The sequence below is a fragment of the Tachysurus fulvidraco genome, chromosome 17 (assembly GCF_022655615.1).
Source record: "Tachysurus fulvidraco isolate hzauxx_2018 chromosome 17, HZAU_PFXX_2.0, whole genome shotgun sequence".
Classification (NCBI taxonomy): domain Eukaryota; kingdom Metazoa; phylum Chordata; class Actinopteri; order Siluriformes; family Bagridae; genus Tachysurus; species Tachysurus fulvidraco.
The window spans coordinates 22,600,944-22,618,403 of record NC_062534.1 but is presented as its reverse complement, the minus strand read 5'-3'; the positions used below and the strand labels follow the sequence as shown (position 1 = coordinate 22,618,403).

Here is a 17,460-nt window from a genome sequence, read left to right as displayed (position 1 = left end):
ATAATTAGGGGCATAGGATTCATCCACGGGTTCCATGAACGGCCAAGAGTCTTTGTGAGCCTTCAGAGCCTCCAGCACTGAGGGGGGAAGACAACAAAAAAAAAAAATGCTGATTTAAAACCACTGAAAGAACTGAAGCTGAGAAATGAGGAAACGTGGGTTAGACATCGCTGCTGGTACGGTCCTTTCCACCGATACCCACCTTTGTAAAGAGCAGCGTAGTCGTCATCGATATCATAGCTGAAAGAGAAAAAAGAGAACTGGAAGTTAGCCATGGGGAACACAACCACAAGGGGGGAGGGGGGGAGGGGGGGAGGACGACAACACAACCATGAAGCTATAAAGCCTAGAATTGCATTGAAGATTTTTACTGGTAAAAAGTCCACATGTATACAGCTCATAGACTGGGTTCTGAAACTGATAATGACTCATGATTATGTCAACAAGCTCAATAGTAGGAACTATATAAAATGGGGGGGGGGGGGAAAGAGACACACATCTAAACAAAAACATTCATTTAAAAGCACGGAAAGGGTGAGATTTCTTAACGCACAACGATCTGAACCAGTGATGGATTAATACTCAGAATTTTATCTGGGATATTTGAGTGTTATTAGTTCTGTCTGAGTACTTCTTTCAACTTAATATTTAAAATAAGGAGTAAAATGCTGTAAAGGGAAAACATTCAGTGTGTGTGTGTGTTTTTGGGGGTTGGGGATGGTTTGATCACGAAACATTTGTCCGACCCTAATGATTGTTTGCTAATTAAAAAAAAAACAAAAAAACAAAAAAACCCTTTTTATAATCTGTGTATCGTTGCATTTAAATGTTGTGGAACATCCCCAAAACAAAAGTAGTTCCTGTTAGTGGTCCGTCACCCGCCTCCCTTTTCTCAGACGATATAAAGATACAGCTTTACGTCTGTTACTATTTACTGACAACGGAGGCTCCTTCTGTTAAAACTGCACTGCTTTAAGAATCTAATCTTATCAAGGTTCAAAGTGTCGCTCGTTGAAAAATAGCAGTTCTAGGGACGTCCATAGTTTCAAATAAAACTGGGTGGACAGGTTAGTGCTTATTATAGTGAAAGCTGCTGTGGTGGATTGTAATACGAGTCATATCATGATATAAAACTCTTACAGCTCATTGGTGCGACGGGTACGCCGGACGGGCGAGTGGGGGTCCAGGTGGAGCAGCTCAGCCGGCAAGTCCTTCCCCTGAGACAGCAGCCACGCCCTCTCTTCACGCTGCTTTCTTCTCCGAGATCGCTCTGAATGTCGACATGTACACGAACACGATTATGAGCATACATCCGAATACATGCGTGCAAAACACCCATGCAGAAGCCCATAAAAACTATTCCGCACCATACAACGTTCTTTCCTTAAGGCACCTGTTAGCCAAATTCAGAAGACTAAAAACAGACCTGTTTTATTTTATTTATTTATTTATTTATTTTTGGACTAACTAGCGAGAAAGAAGTCAAACGAGTGACTCGGTGAGCGGCTTTAGAGTGCAAACTAGATCAAATGGCTTGCGAGAGATAAAGAACCGAGCTGGTTTCTGTTCTGATATGAAAGACTGTCAGGAGCATCCTGCTGTGAGGATTAAAGAGGTTTGGGAAAAGAGCCACTGGAGAGCTCCTCAGGCTACAAACTTCATCCATTATACATTAACAAGCAGAGCGGCCCATTGCTACAATCAGGAGTTAAATAACTCTCACACACATATCAAGAGGGAACCAGAGGGAGTTTGGGGTGATAAACGAGGATTGGGAGCTCCTCGACTCGCTGCTTTGTGCAATGGAAGCAAATTCGGGATAAAAGCAAGTCTTTCTGTGTGTGTCTGTGTGTGTGTGTGCACATTTGATCTGGCTTCTAAAAGAAAACATTTGTGCCCATGCGCTGCCTGCAGAAAAAATGTGGAGATCATGTGTACCTTCAGCTGCTTTTGCCCTCTCTAGCTCCTCTCGTTCTCGCTCCTCTTGAAGGAGTCGTTCTTCTTCTCGACGCTGCTCAGCGAGTAAAGCCTGCCTTTCCAAGTCCTCCTCTCTCTGTTTTAGATCCACCTCAGAACCAGCCTAGACCAGAAAAGTCACGGTTTATACGACGACGTTACACAGACGAGATGGATTTAAAAAGAAGAAGTAAAAAATGAACGTCTTGAGCACTGTGTTACTGTGAAATCCTTAAGGAAGTAAACAGAAGAGCAGATTTCCATCACACGATGATCCTGCTAAAGCGAAGCTGAGTTTTAAGCGCACCTACCTCCTCCTTTTTAAAGACGTGCTTGTCGGAAAGCCTCAGAGAGTTTCGTACGGGAGGATTCAAAAGTTTCTGCAGCTGCTCTTTCTCCTGAGAAGGACAAAAATAAATAAATAAATAAATCACATCAGGGAGTTTCTCATCTTTCTTCCTCTCTCAAACAGGCACATTCTCTGGGGAGCATTTGAAAAGTGTAGGGGAGTCAGAGGGGGGTCGCCGGGGTCGAGTCGCGCTCTGTCGGGCTTACCCTTCGCTTCACCTCGGCATGAGTTAATGTAAACGAGTCAATTTGCAAAATGAAAGCAGTCGACAATGACTTACTGGAAAAGCCTTAAGATTTGTATACTTATTTGTATTAAACTGTAAAACTCAAGAGATGATGCGATACTGGTGGACGTTAGATCATAAGAGCGACGATCGAAAGAGTGGCGATCGTAAGAGCACCGTAAGTGTCATAAATATCTCAGAGTGCTGAGAGTGTTATTACACAGCACTTAAATTTGGCACTGCGAGATGAACTGCTTCGAGTGGAGCCACTTAAGAGGTCACGCACCAGGCCGTCAGTCACCGGTCACGCTCTGGCCGGCTGAAGGTGAGAGCCTGCGTCGTGTCAGGGCCTACGTAAGATTAGCTCGGACAGGGTTCTTTGTGCTCTGCGTCAGATTTATGAAAGATGCCTCGCTCTTTGTTCCATCTGAGGTCAATATGCATTTAGCTTTCTGTGCATGACCACGCTGACAGGTAAAGGAAAATAAAACTGTAGAAAGGCAAATGATGGAGACGTTTAGAGTAGGGAAATGATGTGGGAGAAGCTAACGTAAACAAAGAGCATTCAAATGTGAATTTTGGTCTTTTGTAAACACTGAAAACACCATCCACAGAAGATAAAACTTACGTTTGTGGTCGGTCAGGTTTTATTCCCGTGTGTAAGTTCATCAGTACATCATTTATGAGTTTTAAGCCCAGAACTGCCAGTCTGCCACTGTTGGGGTTTTGAGCAAGGCCCTTGAGCCTCATATGCTCAGGTATATAAATGAGATCAATTTACAGTATATATATATATATATATATATATATATATATATATATATATATATATATATATATATATATATCTGGAGACGAGCGAAAGTGTCAAAAATATGCAAAAATAAGACTTAGGATAATTAATCAGTGCAGGAAAACGTCACTAAACCCAACCTCTTTTGTGCTGTAAAAACACAGGTATGATTAAATACATTAAAGACTACAGGATTTTGTAGGCAGAATAGGAAAGTCGTTGATATTGGGAACCTGTGTGTCATTTTGTTTGTGTCAGTGTGTGTGTGTGAGCGTGTGTGTGAGCATGTGTGAGCGTGTGTGCGAGAGAGTGTGTGCGCGAGGGTGTGTGTGCGCGCGCGAGTGTGTGAGCATGAGCGTGTGTGTGAGCGTGAGCGTGTGTGTGAGCGTGAGCGTGTGTGTGAGCGTGAGCGTGTGTGTGAGCGTGAGCGTGTGTGTGAGCGTGAGCGTGTGAGCATGAGCGTGTGAGCATGAGCATGAGTGTGTGTGTGAGTGTGTGTGTGAGCATGAGCGTGTGTGTGAGCATGAGCGTGTGAGCATGAGCATGAGCGTGTGAGCATGAGTGTGTGTGTGAGTGTGAGTGTGAGTGCGAGTGTGAGCATGAGCATGAGTGTGTGTGTGAGCATGAGCATGTGAGCATGAGCATGAGCGTGTGAGCATGAGTGTGTGTGTGAGTGTGAGTGTGAGCATGAGTGTGTGTGCTTTGTGACTGTTATGTAAAAGACTGGAGTCTGACCTTGTGCTTGATCATGCAGCTGATCTCAGGCAGGAAGTTCTGGGTAATGATGCGAAACAGGTGCCGGTCCTGAGGAGAGGTTTTGTCCTTAATGCTTTCAGCCAGCCTGGTCCACTGCTCTTCACTTTCACACACCAGAGACCAGGTTCCACGCTCACGCCCTGTTACAACACACACACACAGATACAGACAAGTTCTCATGATCTCGTGATCAGTATTCAGATCATACCCAGGGAGGTAATAAGAGGTTATTACTGATCATTAAGCCTCTGTTAAAAAACGATTAATTCCGTATCTCACCTTTAGTCAGCTGCGGCTCCTCCGCTCTGTTCTCTTCGTCTTTTGTAGATGTCTCTCTGAAATAGACAAAGGACCAGGAGATATTTAATGAAGCTGCTTTTGATTAGCTTTACTTAAGGTTACTTAATAACCGTCTAGTTTATTCAGTCTTCTTGATTTTTTTTTAGTTTTCTTTTTACGATTTGTCAGGAATACCAGATTTCTTTTGTAAATGATGAAGTTTAACTGGTCTGTGACCGAGAATACGTATAAGAATCACCAAAAATAAAACAGGAAATAGAAAGTGCATGATGACGTAATTTATCACGACCGTTCTGGAAAAAGGGTTTTTAAAAGATTAAGTACTCGGCAGTGACTCTAGAGCGGAGGCGGCTGACTTATTTAAAACCTGCCCGATTCAATCGACCTTGTGCTGCTTTGCATAGGACTTCGCTGACGGTTGAGAAATGCAGCCTAGATTCACTTTTATCTATAGAGATAATAAACTCAACGCAATGTTCAGTTATTTAAATTAGTTGTCCCCAACGCACGGGGCGCGGACCGGTCACGGCTAGTTGGACCGAATAGTACCCGGTTAGTTGGACCGAATAGTACCGGGCCGCCCAAGGAACATTAAATTATTTCCATTTTATTTACTGTGTTGTATTTCTCTCGGGTTTGTGCGACTTTCCATGGACGAGAGGTTAACCGGGAGCTGAGAGACGTCACCTAAAGCCGCACCGATACCGCGCATGCGCAAAATATCATGATATCGGGCCGGGTTTAGGTGACGTCTGGAGCTGAGCGGCTGCGAGCGGCAGTGGTGTTGTAGCTTTGGTGGAGAGAGAAGGTGTGTGTCGCTCTTCTCTCTGTTCACCGGTACTTTGTCATGTTTAACAGTGCTTGGTGTACGTGTATATTGTGTTTGCTCAAATTTAACCCACAAATTAGCAAAAATGAGCACGAAACAGACGTCGTTAGAAAGTTAGAAACTCTGCCGGTGTTCTGGATTAAAGTCATGGCGGAATACCCTGAGATTGTCACCACAGCACTTACATCCCTATCGCTATTTCCGACATGCTAACTGTGTGAAGCGGGGTTTTCTGCAGTGACGGCAACCGAAACAAAACAACGGAATAAACTGGACATAAGCAACACACTTCGGGTGTCAATGTCTCCTATTACCCCAGATGGAACCGTCTCGTTGTAAAGAAACAAGCTCAGGGTTCTCATTGATTTAGTGTTGTAGTGAGTTAAAAAGGCATGTTTAAGTAAAAAAGGCATGTTTAAATACAATTAAATTAAAATTATTAATTTTAATTTAATTGTATAGCCCCCACCCCCAGCGAGCCACAGTAAAATGATCAAACATTGACCGGTCCGTGGCGAAAAAAAGGTTGTGGATGACTGATTTAATGTATATATAAATAGGAATAAGGAAAGAAGTCTTACACCGCCGACGAGTCTTCGTGCCTATTTTTCGGTGGTCTTCCCCTCCGTTTTTTCTCAGGCGCTCTTATTTCAGAGATTTCACTGCCAGACAAATCACCAGAAGCAGAAGCACGTTTTTTACAACACTGTTCACACTGCATTAAACATTCTGTTATAGAGTCTCATGTCCGCTGTCCTTACACTTACCCGAGCTGCTTCTTGACCGGTTCCTCTTTATACAGGCGGGTGCCGTAGAAGTACCAGTAAAGGGCACCGTGTCCATCCTGACCCAAAGGTTCAACACGCAAGCTGTCTGACTCTAGACCCTGAAATAAAAAGGTCGAGAACAAGAAATGACAATTCAGTTAAAAAATTTTTTTTAAAAGTTTAAAAAGTGAGAATGTGTATTAGCGGAGAAGTAACGTGTTGTTCACCTGATACATATTTAACCCTTGTGTGTTGTTCGGCTCTGTGGGACCCATATTCATAAACGTCGATAGTTTTGAAAAACTTTGCTTCCTTGTAAGTTTGTTGATTTTTTCCCCACTCATAACTTGATTAAATTTTCCTTCATTCATTTTCTACCGCTTATCCAAACTTCTCGGGTCACGGGGAGCCTGTGCCTATCTCAGGCGTCATCGGGCATCGAGGCAGGATACACCCTGGACGGAGTGCCAACCCATCACAGGGCACACACACACACTCACACACTACAGGCAATTTTCCAGAGATGCCAATCAACCTACCATGCATGTCTTTGGACCGGGGGAGGAAACCGGAGTACCCGGAGGAAACCCCCGAGGCACAGGGAGAACATGCAAACTCCACACACACAAGGCGGAGGCGGGAATCGAACCCCCAACCCTGGAGGTGTGAGGGGAACGTGCTAACCACTAAGCCACCGTGTCCCCCTTTGATTAAATTTGATTTTCTTTTTATTATGACATTTTATTAAAAAACAACAAAAAAACGAGTAGCACTTCAATTAAAAAATGTGATGTAATAAAGATAAAGGGTAAATATTAACCATAAATGCTGTTTATATTGCTTGTAATTGGGCTGAAGTAAACATCTGTTGAGTATTTTAACATAAAATTTTTGATCGTGTTGAATTAAAAACCCAAAAATGCAGCGGGTCAAACAGACCCACGAACACTGGCTGGGTAACAACATACAAGGGTTAAAATGAGGTCATAGTTTTCACATGGTTCGATAAAAAAAATATATATATTGATGAACTTAAATGGTCTTTGTGGAAAACCAAAAATCGCTTCTTAGCTGAAATGAAAAACGATAAATAGGTGATAAATTTAGTGTTGTGAAGTGCCAATAAAAAGTTATCAGTTATCTTATCCAGAACTCTTATCTCCATGAAACTCTCTGTGAAGTCTTTTTATTAATTTTTTATTTTTTATTTTTTTTAATTTAATTCACCTTAAGGAGGTCGAAGACGTCGGCGGCGTCTAAACGGTAGTCGCACAGCCTGTGCAGGATCTCCACCTGTGTGCGGACTGGGAGCTCTTCAAAACGTCTCTCTTTCAGAGGGTTCGGTTTTCCCTCCTCCAGCTCCCAGCGGTAGTTGATGATGTCCTCCAAATATCTGCGGAAAGCCTGAGGCCTGACAGGAGGTATGAGATGTACAGTATTAAGCTACATTTAGTATTTAGCTGCATTTGTTTCCTATTTTGCAAGAAAATCTATAAATGGCCAAACATCACTTTATTGCTATATATACAGTTCTTCATTCCTTCATTCATCCTCGGTAAGAGCTTTATCCTGGTCGGGTTTGTGGTGGATCCAGAGACCATCCTGGAAGCTGTAGACATGAGTTAGGAATATACCCTAGATAGGACACCGATATAATCCACAACACCCCAAACAAACACACATTCACATGCATGTTTACACCTAGGGGTGATTAATCCTAGAAGAAACTGTGTTCATTCGAGTATTACTGCACGCAATATTGTCTGAACTGACCGTATTTACATACAGTATTGGATGCCGGTCGGTCGGCGCTGTTTTTTGTTTGCTGTCTTTTGTGTACTGTCTTTTTTGTATTTTGTGTATTGTCTTGTAACCTTTTGTCCTGCACTGTCTTGTCCTGCACTGTTTGCACCGGGTTGCACAGCTGCACTTTATGTGGCTAAGACTACTTACATGTCCTTAGCCCTGTCTTTGTTTTATGTAGCACCCTGATCCTGGAGAAACGCTGTCTCATTTCACTGTGTACTGTAACAGCTATATATGGTTGAAATGACAATAAAAGCTTCTTGACTTGACTTGACTTCTTAACTCCTAGAGTAATCCACCCTTCAGCGTGTACTCGGGAGGAGCGAGGACACCAAAGAGCTTGGAGTAAACCTACATGGTCGTGAGGAGAACCAAGTGAGACTCCGGTCATCCAAACGATGCTTTGTTCTGTCCTAATGATACATCGGTCCCATTTTTATCAACTTCACCCTGGTCAAATGGAATTATGTTTGCCTGATGTTCTGATGATTATGAGCTCGAATCCAAAGAAGGTCGGAGCCGTCCTTCTTGATCGTGAGTCCGAAGGATTTCGGCTGGCCACGTTGTCAGGGTGGAAGGGATGGTATGATGTATGGTGCTTTAATGTTTTCTGTTGCTAAACTCTAAAGTAGAGGGTTTTGAAGGGGTTGAAGCTTTTAACGCTTGCATGTATTTAGTACAGCAACCAGACCGAGCGTTAAACAACTCTCTCTCAATCTATCTGAAAGGAATCTTTTTTCTTTCCGAACAAATGAACAGCGATGTATGCATATGGTTAAAAGGGTTGAAAGGCCCAGAAAAGATACGACGACTGTCTACTTGGCTCCATTATCACACTGGTTTTGACTGGGCAAACAAGCATTAGTTCTGGGTCACATTGTTTGGCTTCATCCAAGAGCAAGGAGAGCTGGAGTTCCTGCTAGGATGCACAGAAACAAGAGGCCAGGCCAGGGGTGAACCCTGCCTTAACGCAGACAAGAAAGGGAGCAGAACGGAGGGAAAGAATGGGCTTATCTGGAGAAAGCAGAATGCACTCACACACAGCTGCAGGCCCCCCACTATCCAATCACTCCCTCTGTCTTTTTCTCCCTCTTCCTCCTCCTCTGGAACGCTCAGCAAGACTGTGTGGATGAAAAGGCCAGGGCCCAGCAGCTGTCTGGTCCAATAAATCCTCCCGTCCTGTTAACCACATGTGCCAGCTGGGGCATTTCTACCTTTGGTACGTAGCTATAGATGCTACTCTACCTGATGAGATATGTATGCCCCTGAAGGATCAAGCCATTTATCACAGCGCTGACTTAACCACGAATGCAAACACCCATTTAGGGAAACAGGGGCTAAAGCTGCCTCGGGCAAACCGGCAGACAGTCTGAGCGTGTCACGACGACTCGGTGAGTCAGCCCGACCGACTTTGCACGAGGTATGACACGTTCTTCAAATGTGCTGATGAAGTATGCAAAAAACCAGCAGACACAGAGTTGTTAAAATGAATAAGGGGGGAAAAAAAACTTACGTGATGTCGCTTCGCTGGTAACATCCCTGCAGGAGACAGCAGACGAGCTCCGAGAGGAAATCTCCGTCCTGTTTCAGCAGCGCTTCTTCCAGCTCCTGACACACAGAGCAGCAGGGAGCAGAGGTCAGGCAATTTTACAGGGTTTTACAAGCGCCGCTTTTACCGAGTTATGAGAACATATCGGGTTTAACGACTAGAGTTGTCCCGTTTTAAGATGCGGTGATTCGCCTCTATAAAGTATTAACACTGACCAGGGTAGAGTTCCTGGGTGTCGACAGCAGTAACTGAGGATTTAAGGTATTTGTGACACGTTTAGACATTCCAGTTCATGGATTACGAGTACAGAAGTACAGACTGTAAGATGACAGAAAGTGACATAAGCACTATTCGGACGGGATTAGTTTTACGTGGGGACGTGGAGTAATGCAATATTACCTCAGGACGTCTGTAATATTAATTGGCCAGTTTGCACGGGACAAGACATCTCAGTAAAACTAGCAGAAGTGGGAGGGGTAACTCGCTTTACGCACCACAGTAACCTCCTTGTCGTCATGTGCGTATGACGTCGCTTCCTGTTATCATGTGCGCAGACAGACAACATGGCACCTCCATGCTTGCAAAACGCGCCAAAAACTACTTTTAAACAGGAAATGACGGAATTTTACCGTACATATTTACAGCAGGTCTATTCGGACGGGATTAGTATTACCTGAGGTCATTTTTCCGGACCTTTTTACAGAAGGTAAAAGTCGCCGTAATCTTTACTGACATTGTCCGTAATGATTACCGAGATGGCGCATTCGGACGGGACTAAAATCACAGAGAAGCTCTGGTAATAATTACTTTACCCCCACGTCCCCATGTAAAACTAATCCCGTCCGAATAGGGCTATAAACAAACAACAAGCATATCACATCCGTATCGTAAAGGCATCCTGTGAGTCTGGATTGTCTGAAGGCTGAGGACATGGACGACACAGAACGGTGACTCGCTTTATACCACTTTCTTGTACAGCAGTATCAGCTATTTCATTCTTTTATATTAATATTATCTCCTCAACTCCTTATACATCTTTCCATCCATCCATCCAGTCCATAGTGCATGGACATTCACCACTGTAATTCTAAACCAAACCGATTAAATATATACGATTTAATTATGGTAATTAATAATTAATTAATTCAGAGGTTATCTGTGAGGAGATGTTTATTTACATTGATAAGTCTGGAACGAGTCACCGGGTCCACAGTGTGTCGACACTCGGTACGTTTTGAGCCATGAAAAAGTTTTCAGGACAGAGGACTCTGCACTTTCTGGGTAACATGACAATATGCATTTTTGGTTCAACTTCATGAGAAAGGGGAGAAAGTAAAAAAAAATAAAAATAAATATGCGAGAACAACCATTATATGATCGGAGAAAAATCGATTATCGAAAAAAGTTATTGCAAATGAATGTGGTACAAGAGGAATAAAACACTCCAGGACATGTTGTTATAGGAAATTAATCATGATATCTTCCGTTTTGGTTCGACAGCCTCGAGTCTGTGTTTAGAAGAAATGCCTCAAGGCTCTCAGCAAGGTTCCTGCAGCTGAGGTTTAAGTTCAACCTTGACCCTTCTCCGGCCCGGCGCTGTGCGCTCGCTATTCAGGCTTTATGAAGCGGCAATAAGCAGGAGAGTAAACTTGGACGTGCTGAAAGAAAACGAAGCCAAAACACTTGGCAGCAGAAGGAACCCAAAGTCGCAGCTACCAATCCACCTCCTTCCCCTGCATCCGAGCACCGCCCTTCCCAGAATGCATTGCTGAATGATAGCTGAGAGGGCAGATATGCAAATCCACACCCTACCCCTCCACCCTTCCCCTGTGGCCCCATGTCCATTTCATTTAGCTTTCGCCTTCGCAAAATGAAGCGTACCGACTACGCGGGGTTCTTTGGACGCTGTCTCAAGGACTCAAAGTTTGCTACTCGGTTCCTCTGGCAACAGAGCGTACTTTTTTGACCTCGGCCCCAGACATCCTCCCCCTTTCCTGAGCACAGTGACACTCCAACATTAACTCAAGGGCAGACCTCAATTCGTTGTGTGATTCACTTGAGCTGCAGATTGTCACCTCTCTCCAGAAAGAGCCAGGGTTGCCAGAGGTCACCTAACACACCTCCTGGCTACACAGAGCCATGAAAAACCCGAAGGATGGGATCAGCAGGGGAAAAAAAACACACATAAAGCGAGAGAGAGAAGGGGAGTGAGAGAGAGAGAGAGAGAGAGAGCGCTAGAAACAACGATGGGACATATGTTTGTGCTTAGGGTGAGGGAGAGAGAGAGAGAGAGAGAGAGAGAGAGAGAAAATCCACAGACTCCTTATTTTCAAGCCCTGACAAAGAAAACACCAACTGTCTACAAATGCTGAGCCAACTGAACTTCCTGGGAGGATCTTAATGAGCAATTTAAAAGCTATCGATCTGCTCGCTCAGGTGTTCAGCACAAGAAAGAATGGATGTGTCAGAGTCTTATTTGAAGGAGTCGATTGGTGTGGGATTGAGTTTGAAAGGTGACCAGCGTGGCTGTCGAGTGGGTTGGGAGCAACAAAAACAAGGTCGTGATCCTGCGGTAATCAGACACCCTTTTCATTGCAGAATTTATATTCACATCATGACATTTTACTTCGAGCCTTCCCTTCAAAGTGCCCACTTCACATCCACTTCTTCTCAGATCAGGGGCTGCCTCTCATTAGAACTGCTTAGAATGAATATTAATCCCTCTGTATCTTCTTCGACGGAGCCCGAGAAAGCCGACGGGCCGAAATTCGGCTTGTGAGCTCACGTTTTTATTTCGGAATTTCTTGTGTACAACATGCCACGTCGGTTAAAAGTCTGGAGACCCGGTCAAGAGTGGTGCGTTGCTTCTGCCTTTTTCCGAAAGGTTCCTCAGATTCTCAGTCATGCTCACACACACTTCTTGGTCCCCTGACAACCAATGAGCTGAAGAGAACGCATATATCAGTGAAGGCTGTACTTTGATCACACTTCAAACCTGAGTCCGGCTGTGGGGGATTAGCACCACCGCACACCGGCTTTGAAGTGCCATTCAGCAGCTCAGATGGCAAAGGAGGGAATTAATGTGGTGTGCATGGCCTCTTTCTTCCGCACAAGCCAACTCTCCCTCAACAGCTGGAAATTTAAACCTACCCATTCCCACTTGCAAGCCTACAGGACACTGAAGTGGGCAGTTTGATGTATAGGTCAAGCCAGACTACAAAAGAACTGCCTAAATGGTGATCACAACTGTTACTAAATCTAAATTAACGGTGTAGAGAAATTGACGAGTACATGACCACATGCTGTATCTTAGGGCCTTTTTACACCCGGTCACTTCATGTGTTTGCTCTGATCCGATAGCTATCTGATTTGTTAAAACTGTTCCGTTTACATCAGGCCACATAAAAGCATCTCGGCGAATCGGATATCGATACGATCCTCCTGTTCCCGCCCAAAATGCAAATATATTTTACCTCGTTTCTGGGGTAATTGAAATGGAACACGCTTTGGTGTGTGCGGTTTTCAGAACGCGTTCAAAAAGAAGACGAAAAAAAAACTTATGACGCTTATGCTACAAAAAACAGTATTTACTTAACAGCGATGCATGACTCCGGAGTCACCTGCGAGTGATGTACTTCCGTATAGCGCTGATGTATGTGGCTTGAACAACCATGTTCTTTTACACCTGTCCATCTGAAATGCGTCCCAGACCACCTCCTGGAGGGGTTTGAACGATCGGATTTGTATCCGTCTCGAAAACGTTGGAGGGCGTTTAGACCTGGTCTTTTTACCATCGGATAGCTATCTGATCACAGAAAACGCGTGAAGTGACCAGGTGTAAAAAGCCCCCTAGATAAAGGCTTGAAACTCCTTGATGTAGTTTTCCATAAAAACCTGTATTGTGTCGTTTAACAGAGTTATTATTAGTATTATTATTAGTAGTAGCACTAAATAATTAATATTCGCAAATTGTTTAGCGAAATGTTCATTCTACTGTACTTAAATCTATTAACTTTATTTGATTTCAAAAAGTAAACCCTGAGTTTAAAAGCTGTCACAGCTTTCACAGCTGATTCTCTAAACAAGGTCTTACGAGCGATTATGGCGATCCGTCCCCATGATTGTTCTGAACAGCTAAAAATCCCTTTTAATTTTACTCTTCTAAAACTTTTTCGCTCCTATCTTTCCGGCCAACCGGCAATTTTTTTATTCCGGTGCCGCACAACAATCCACATCATGGACTAAGACCAAACACCTGTCCAAGACACAGGTGGTTTCAGATCAGACCTGGAGTTCTGCCATTTAGGCTGCCAGGAAACACGGCTGCTTCAGAGACCGAAGTAAGCATCGATGCCAAGAAAGCCATAAAAGCTCCCTAATGATGGTTTATTTACCCAAAATGTTGTTAGACAAATGATTTAAGCTGAGTTTGGCAGTCAAGCTGCACATGTCCCCAAGAAGCAGAAATGCTTCTGAGGTTTGTTTGTTTTTTTTTCCAGCATTTCTTCCGACACCGATACAGAATTAGATTGGATCCATGCCTACCTACAGTTCGTATAGCTCCGTATGAATCGTGTATTTTCCTCGATGTCTTTATGATGGGTTTATGTTTCTACTAGATGGCTGAAAGTCATATCTGATTCTTTCACAAACTGTCGGAACCAAACGACGATATAGAATGTCTGCATGCTGTAGCATTACAAATTCCCTTCACTGGAGCTAAGAGGCCCAAACCTGTTCCAGCATGACAATGGCCTGTGCACAAAGTAAGCTCCATGAAGACATGGTGTGGAGGTTAAAGTTGAAGTGGAAGAAGTCGAGTGCCCGGCCCCGAACCCTGAGTCTGACTCGATCCCGCTGATCTTTGGGATGAACTGCGATACTGTGCCGCAGATCAACTCGACACCACGTCGATGCCTGCTATCCTTGACGCTATTGTATCTGAATGAAATCTCCACATCCCAAAACCTATTGGAAAGCCTTCCCAGACGAATAGAGCTTACATGGGAAATCTGGAACGGGGTGTTCTGCTAACACGTGGTAAGGTGTCGGTACACAAACGTTCAGCGTAACTGATTTTTTTATCGGCTATGTGCTTGAACTATGGACAATGACAGTTTAATCTCTTCTAAGTGATTCCAATTCTCTGAGCTTCACTGTGGTATTACAGGCATCCAATCCAACCGAAAATAATTATAGTATTATGTCACCTAAATGACTTAAGCTTATAATTATCATCTTTAAGCTTCAAGGTTCGGGTAAGAAGTCGAAACATTACGTTACAAACCACAGAAGCTGACTCGGTTTTACGGTCTGTGACGGCGAGCGACTCCGAGCCGACAGCTTCATCTGCTGCAGGCAAATGACCCCTAAACACGAATGACCCCAGAGTGCTCAACCTGCCTTGAAAAACAGTTGATCAGGCATTTTTGCTTGGCTTGTGTCAGCAGTCCTTGAGGCCACGGAGGCCAGCCGAAAGCAAAACGTTCCTGGTATCAGTTCTTGATGCACACCAGAGGCCTACTACAGATGGCGGGGTGCAGTCAACAGCCGTTGCTACTTAAGAAGAATACGGGGGATGGGTGGGGACATCTCCACCATGTAAAGACTTGTCTCCCTTGGCAAAACTTCCCCCTCCTTCCCCACAAACAACCTCCACAGCCATGTCTTTTGCCATGCCGGATTGTGTGTGCAGAGGAGGAGGAAATATCTATGCTTCGTAACAGATCTCGGCATGTTAGGGTTACATTTTGCAACAAGTACGGTACAAATACAACCACAGGACAGAATACAATAAATGACTGCGATTGCGCTCATTTCCAAACAGACGTGTTATCCACAGATGGGATAACATTTCCTGACCCACCTTTGTGGTCGTAACTGTAGTAATTACAATGCAGTTGCATGGCCCATGTGATCTCTGTATAAAACACACTTTGCCTCTGATCGTGAGGAGGTCACATGACCACATCGTATACTGCCCGTTGTAGGAACCGAATAAGTCGAGTGAAAGTAAACTGAAGTGTTCTAAATTCTGACTAGTGCACGGTCACTACTTGGGTTTGATTTGGAGTTGTGAAGGAACGGATAGTCTGACGAATACGTAGAGATTTCAAGTGGGGGTTTTCTTCAGCATATACGACGGGAATTATAAGTTGTGACCTTAGTATTGTGAAAATTGAAGCAGACTCATGCCATCTTGATCTCCTAAACTCCAGGTTGAGGAACCCTTTCCAACATTTAAGATTAGATTAGACTAGATTTGACTTTATTGTCCTTACACATGTACAAGTACGAGGCAAGGAAATGCAGTTTAGGTCTAACCAGAGTGCAATTGCAGTAAGTGCGCGATATACAGTTTGTACAAGATTTAGATAAGTTAAATAAAATGGTAATATGGAAGTGATTTACAGATGTGTGTGTACTATGAACATAATATACAGATGGCTATAATTATAACTGAAATTTACAGAAAGATGTAACAAAATATGGCTATAGCTATAAACAGTAATTTACAGATATGTATGTACTATGAATATAATACACAGATGAATATATATGTATGTGCTATGAACATAATATATAGATGAATATATGTGCTATGAACATAATATACAGATGAATATATTGAACAAAATATACAGATGAATATATATGTATGTGCTATGAACATAATATACAGATGAATATATATGTATGTGCTATGAACATAATATACAGATGAATATATATGTATGTGCTATGAACATAATATACAGATGAATATGTGTGCTATGAACATAATATACAGATGAATATATGTGTATGTGCTATGAACATAATATACAGATGAATATATTGAACAAAATATACAGATGAATATATATGTATGTGCTATGAACATAATATACAGATGAATATGTGTGCTATGAACATAATATACAGATGAATATATGTGTATGTGCTATGAACATAATATACAGATGAATATATGTGTATGTGCTATGAACATAATATACAGATGAATATATATGTACTAAGAATATAATATGCAGATGGCTATTAGTATAGACTGAAATTTACAGTAATTTAAGTAGGTAGTCTGACCGAGGCAGCGATTTCTTTGGTTCTTCTAGACGGAGGTTTGGAAAGGTTCATCTGAATTCAGTGTAAAGGCTCGGATATAATTTGGGGGGGGGGGGGGGGGGGTGTGTCTTTAGAAGAAAGAAAGGAGAGTCGGACCCGAGTCAATGTCAAGGCTGGGTGGTCCGACACTTCCTGAGGTTGAAATCGCAGCTCAGAACTTTTCGGTGAGGATCATTAGCTTCAAGAGGAGTTAATCGTCAACACGGGAAGAAGTGCCATCCACTTCCTTTCTAAGCATATGAAGTAGACATAGCCATGTTTCTGGGTGTCCTTTCCCCATATCTTTTACAAAAGTAATTAGGTCTCGGGCTACAGATGTGCTTGGTGAATTTTATGGCGGAGGCGTCGGACGCCGGGAAGCAGACTGGATGATCGACTACGGAGGTTTATCATAAACAAAGTAAACGAATAATAAGATTCGTGGATACTTTTCCTTTAAAGTAAGGAGAGTTTGCTAGGACGTGTTCCTCTAAGTCTTTCCGGTGCTATTGTGTACAGTGTGTTCGGACGAGCTGTTTAAAAGTAAACAGTTGTAAAAAATTGAGTTAATTGTGACTTAAATAAAAGAATTTGTTTGGCCTAACATGTCATCGGAGGAATCGCACCCTGTGAGTCTGCGTCTCTCTAAACGACTGTTGCCGAGAGCAGATGAGTGTCTCTTGCTGAGCTTTTGTTCCAGTCTTACTCAATCAGCTTCTCAAAGCACATAGACATCAAGTACATCAATACAACAGGCCCAACTCACTCACACACACACACACACACACCCCTCCCCACGTCTATGTTTGTGTCACGTACTGCACTGAGCCCAGGCTTCCCAACACCCAACAGCTAAACACTTAATGGTCTGTGGGGTAACACACTTGCTGCTTACCCCCACCACTACACAATACCACACACACACACACACACACACACACACACACACACACACACACACACACACCACCCCCTTTATCACATTCAGCTGTCTAAGGGAAGCCCAAGGTGCAGCCCATGACGAC

General features: G+C 43.3%; 1 protein-coding gene across 4 annotated transcripts in view; it reads right to left on the bottom strand.

The window, feature by feature from the left end:
- LOC113635755 (cat eye syndrome critical region protein 2) overlaps nucleotides 1–17,460 on the bottom strand; it is a 40,821-nt gene that overhangs the window by 11,854 nt on the left and 11,507 nt on the right. For all 4 annotated transcript variants that reach the window (XR_007138268.1, XM_027135383.2, XM_047802227.1 and 1 more), the window contains exons 2-12: nucleotides 9,296–9,390; nucleotides 7,204–7,387; nucleotides 5,977–6,095; nucleotides 5,791–5,871; nucleotides 4,360–4,415; nucleotides 4,060–4,220; nucleotides 2,268–2,354; nucleotides 1,939–2,080; nucleotides 1,141–1,270; nucleotides 203–240; nucleotides 1–77 (exon numbers count right to left, since the gene is read on the bottom strand). The exon at nucleotides 1–77 is cut by the window's left edge and continues 15 nt beyond it. Coding sequence is in view for 3 of the 4 variants with exons in the window: in XM_027135383.2 (XP_026991184.1) it covers nucleotides 1–77; nucleotides 203–240; nucleotides 1,141–1,270; nucleotides 1,939–2,080; nucleotides 2,268–2,354; nucleotides 4,060–4,220; nucleotides 4,360–4,415; nucleotides 5,791–5,871; nucleotides 5,977–6,095; nucleotides 7,204–7,387; nucleotides 9,296–9,390 (1,170 nt within the window). In the remaining variant the exon portion in view is untranslated. The remainder of the gene's footprint in view (nucleotides 78–202; nucleotides 241–1,140; nucleotides 1,271–1,938; nucleotides 2,081–2,267; nucleotides 2,355–4,059; nucleotides 4,221–4,359; nucleotides 4,416–5,790; nucleotides 5,872–5,976; nucleotides 6,096–7,203; nucleotides 7,388–9,295; nucleotides 9,391–17,460) is intronic.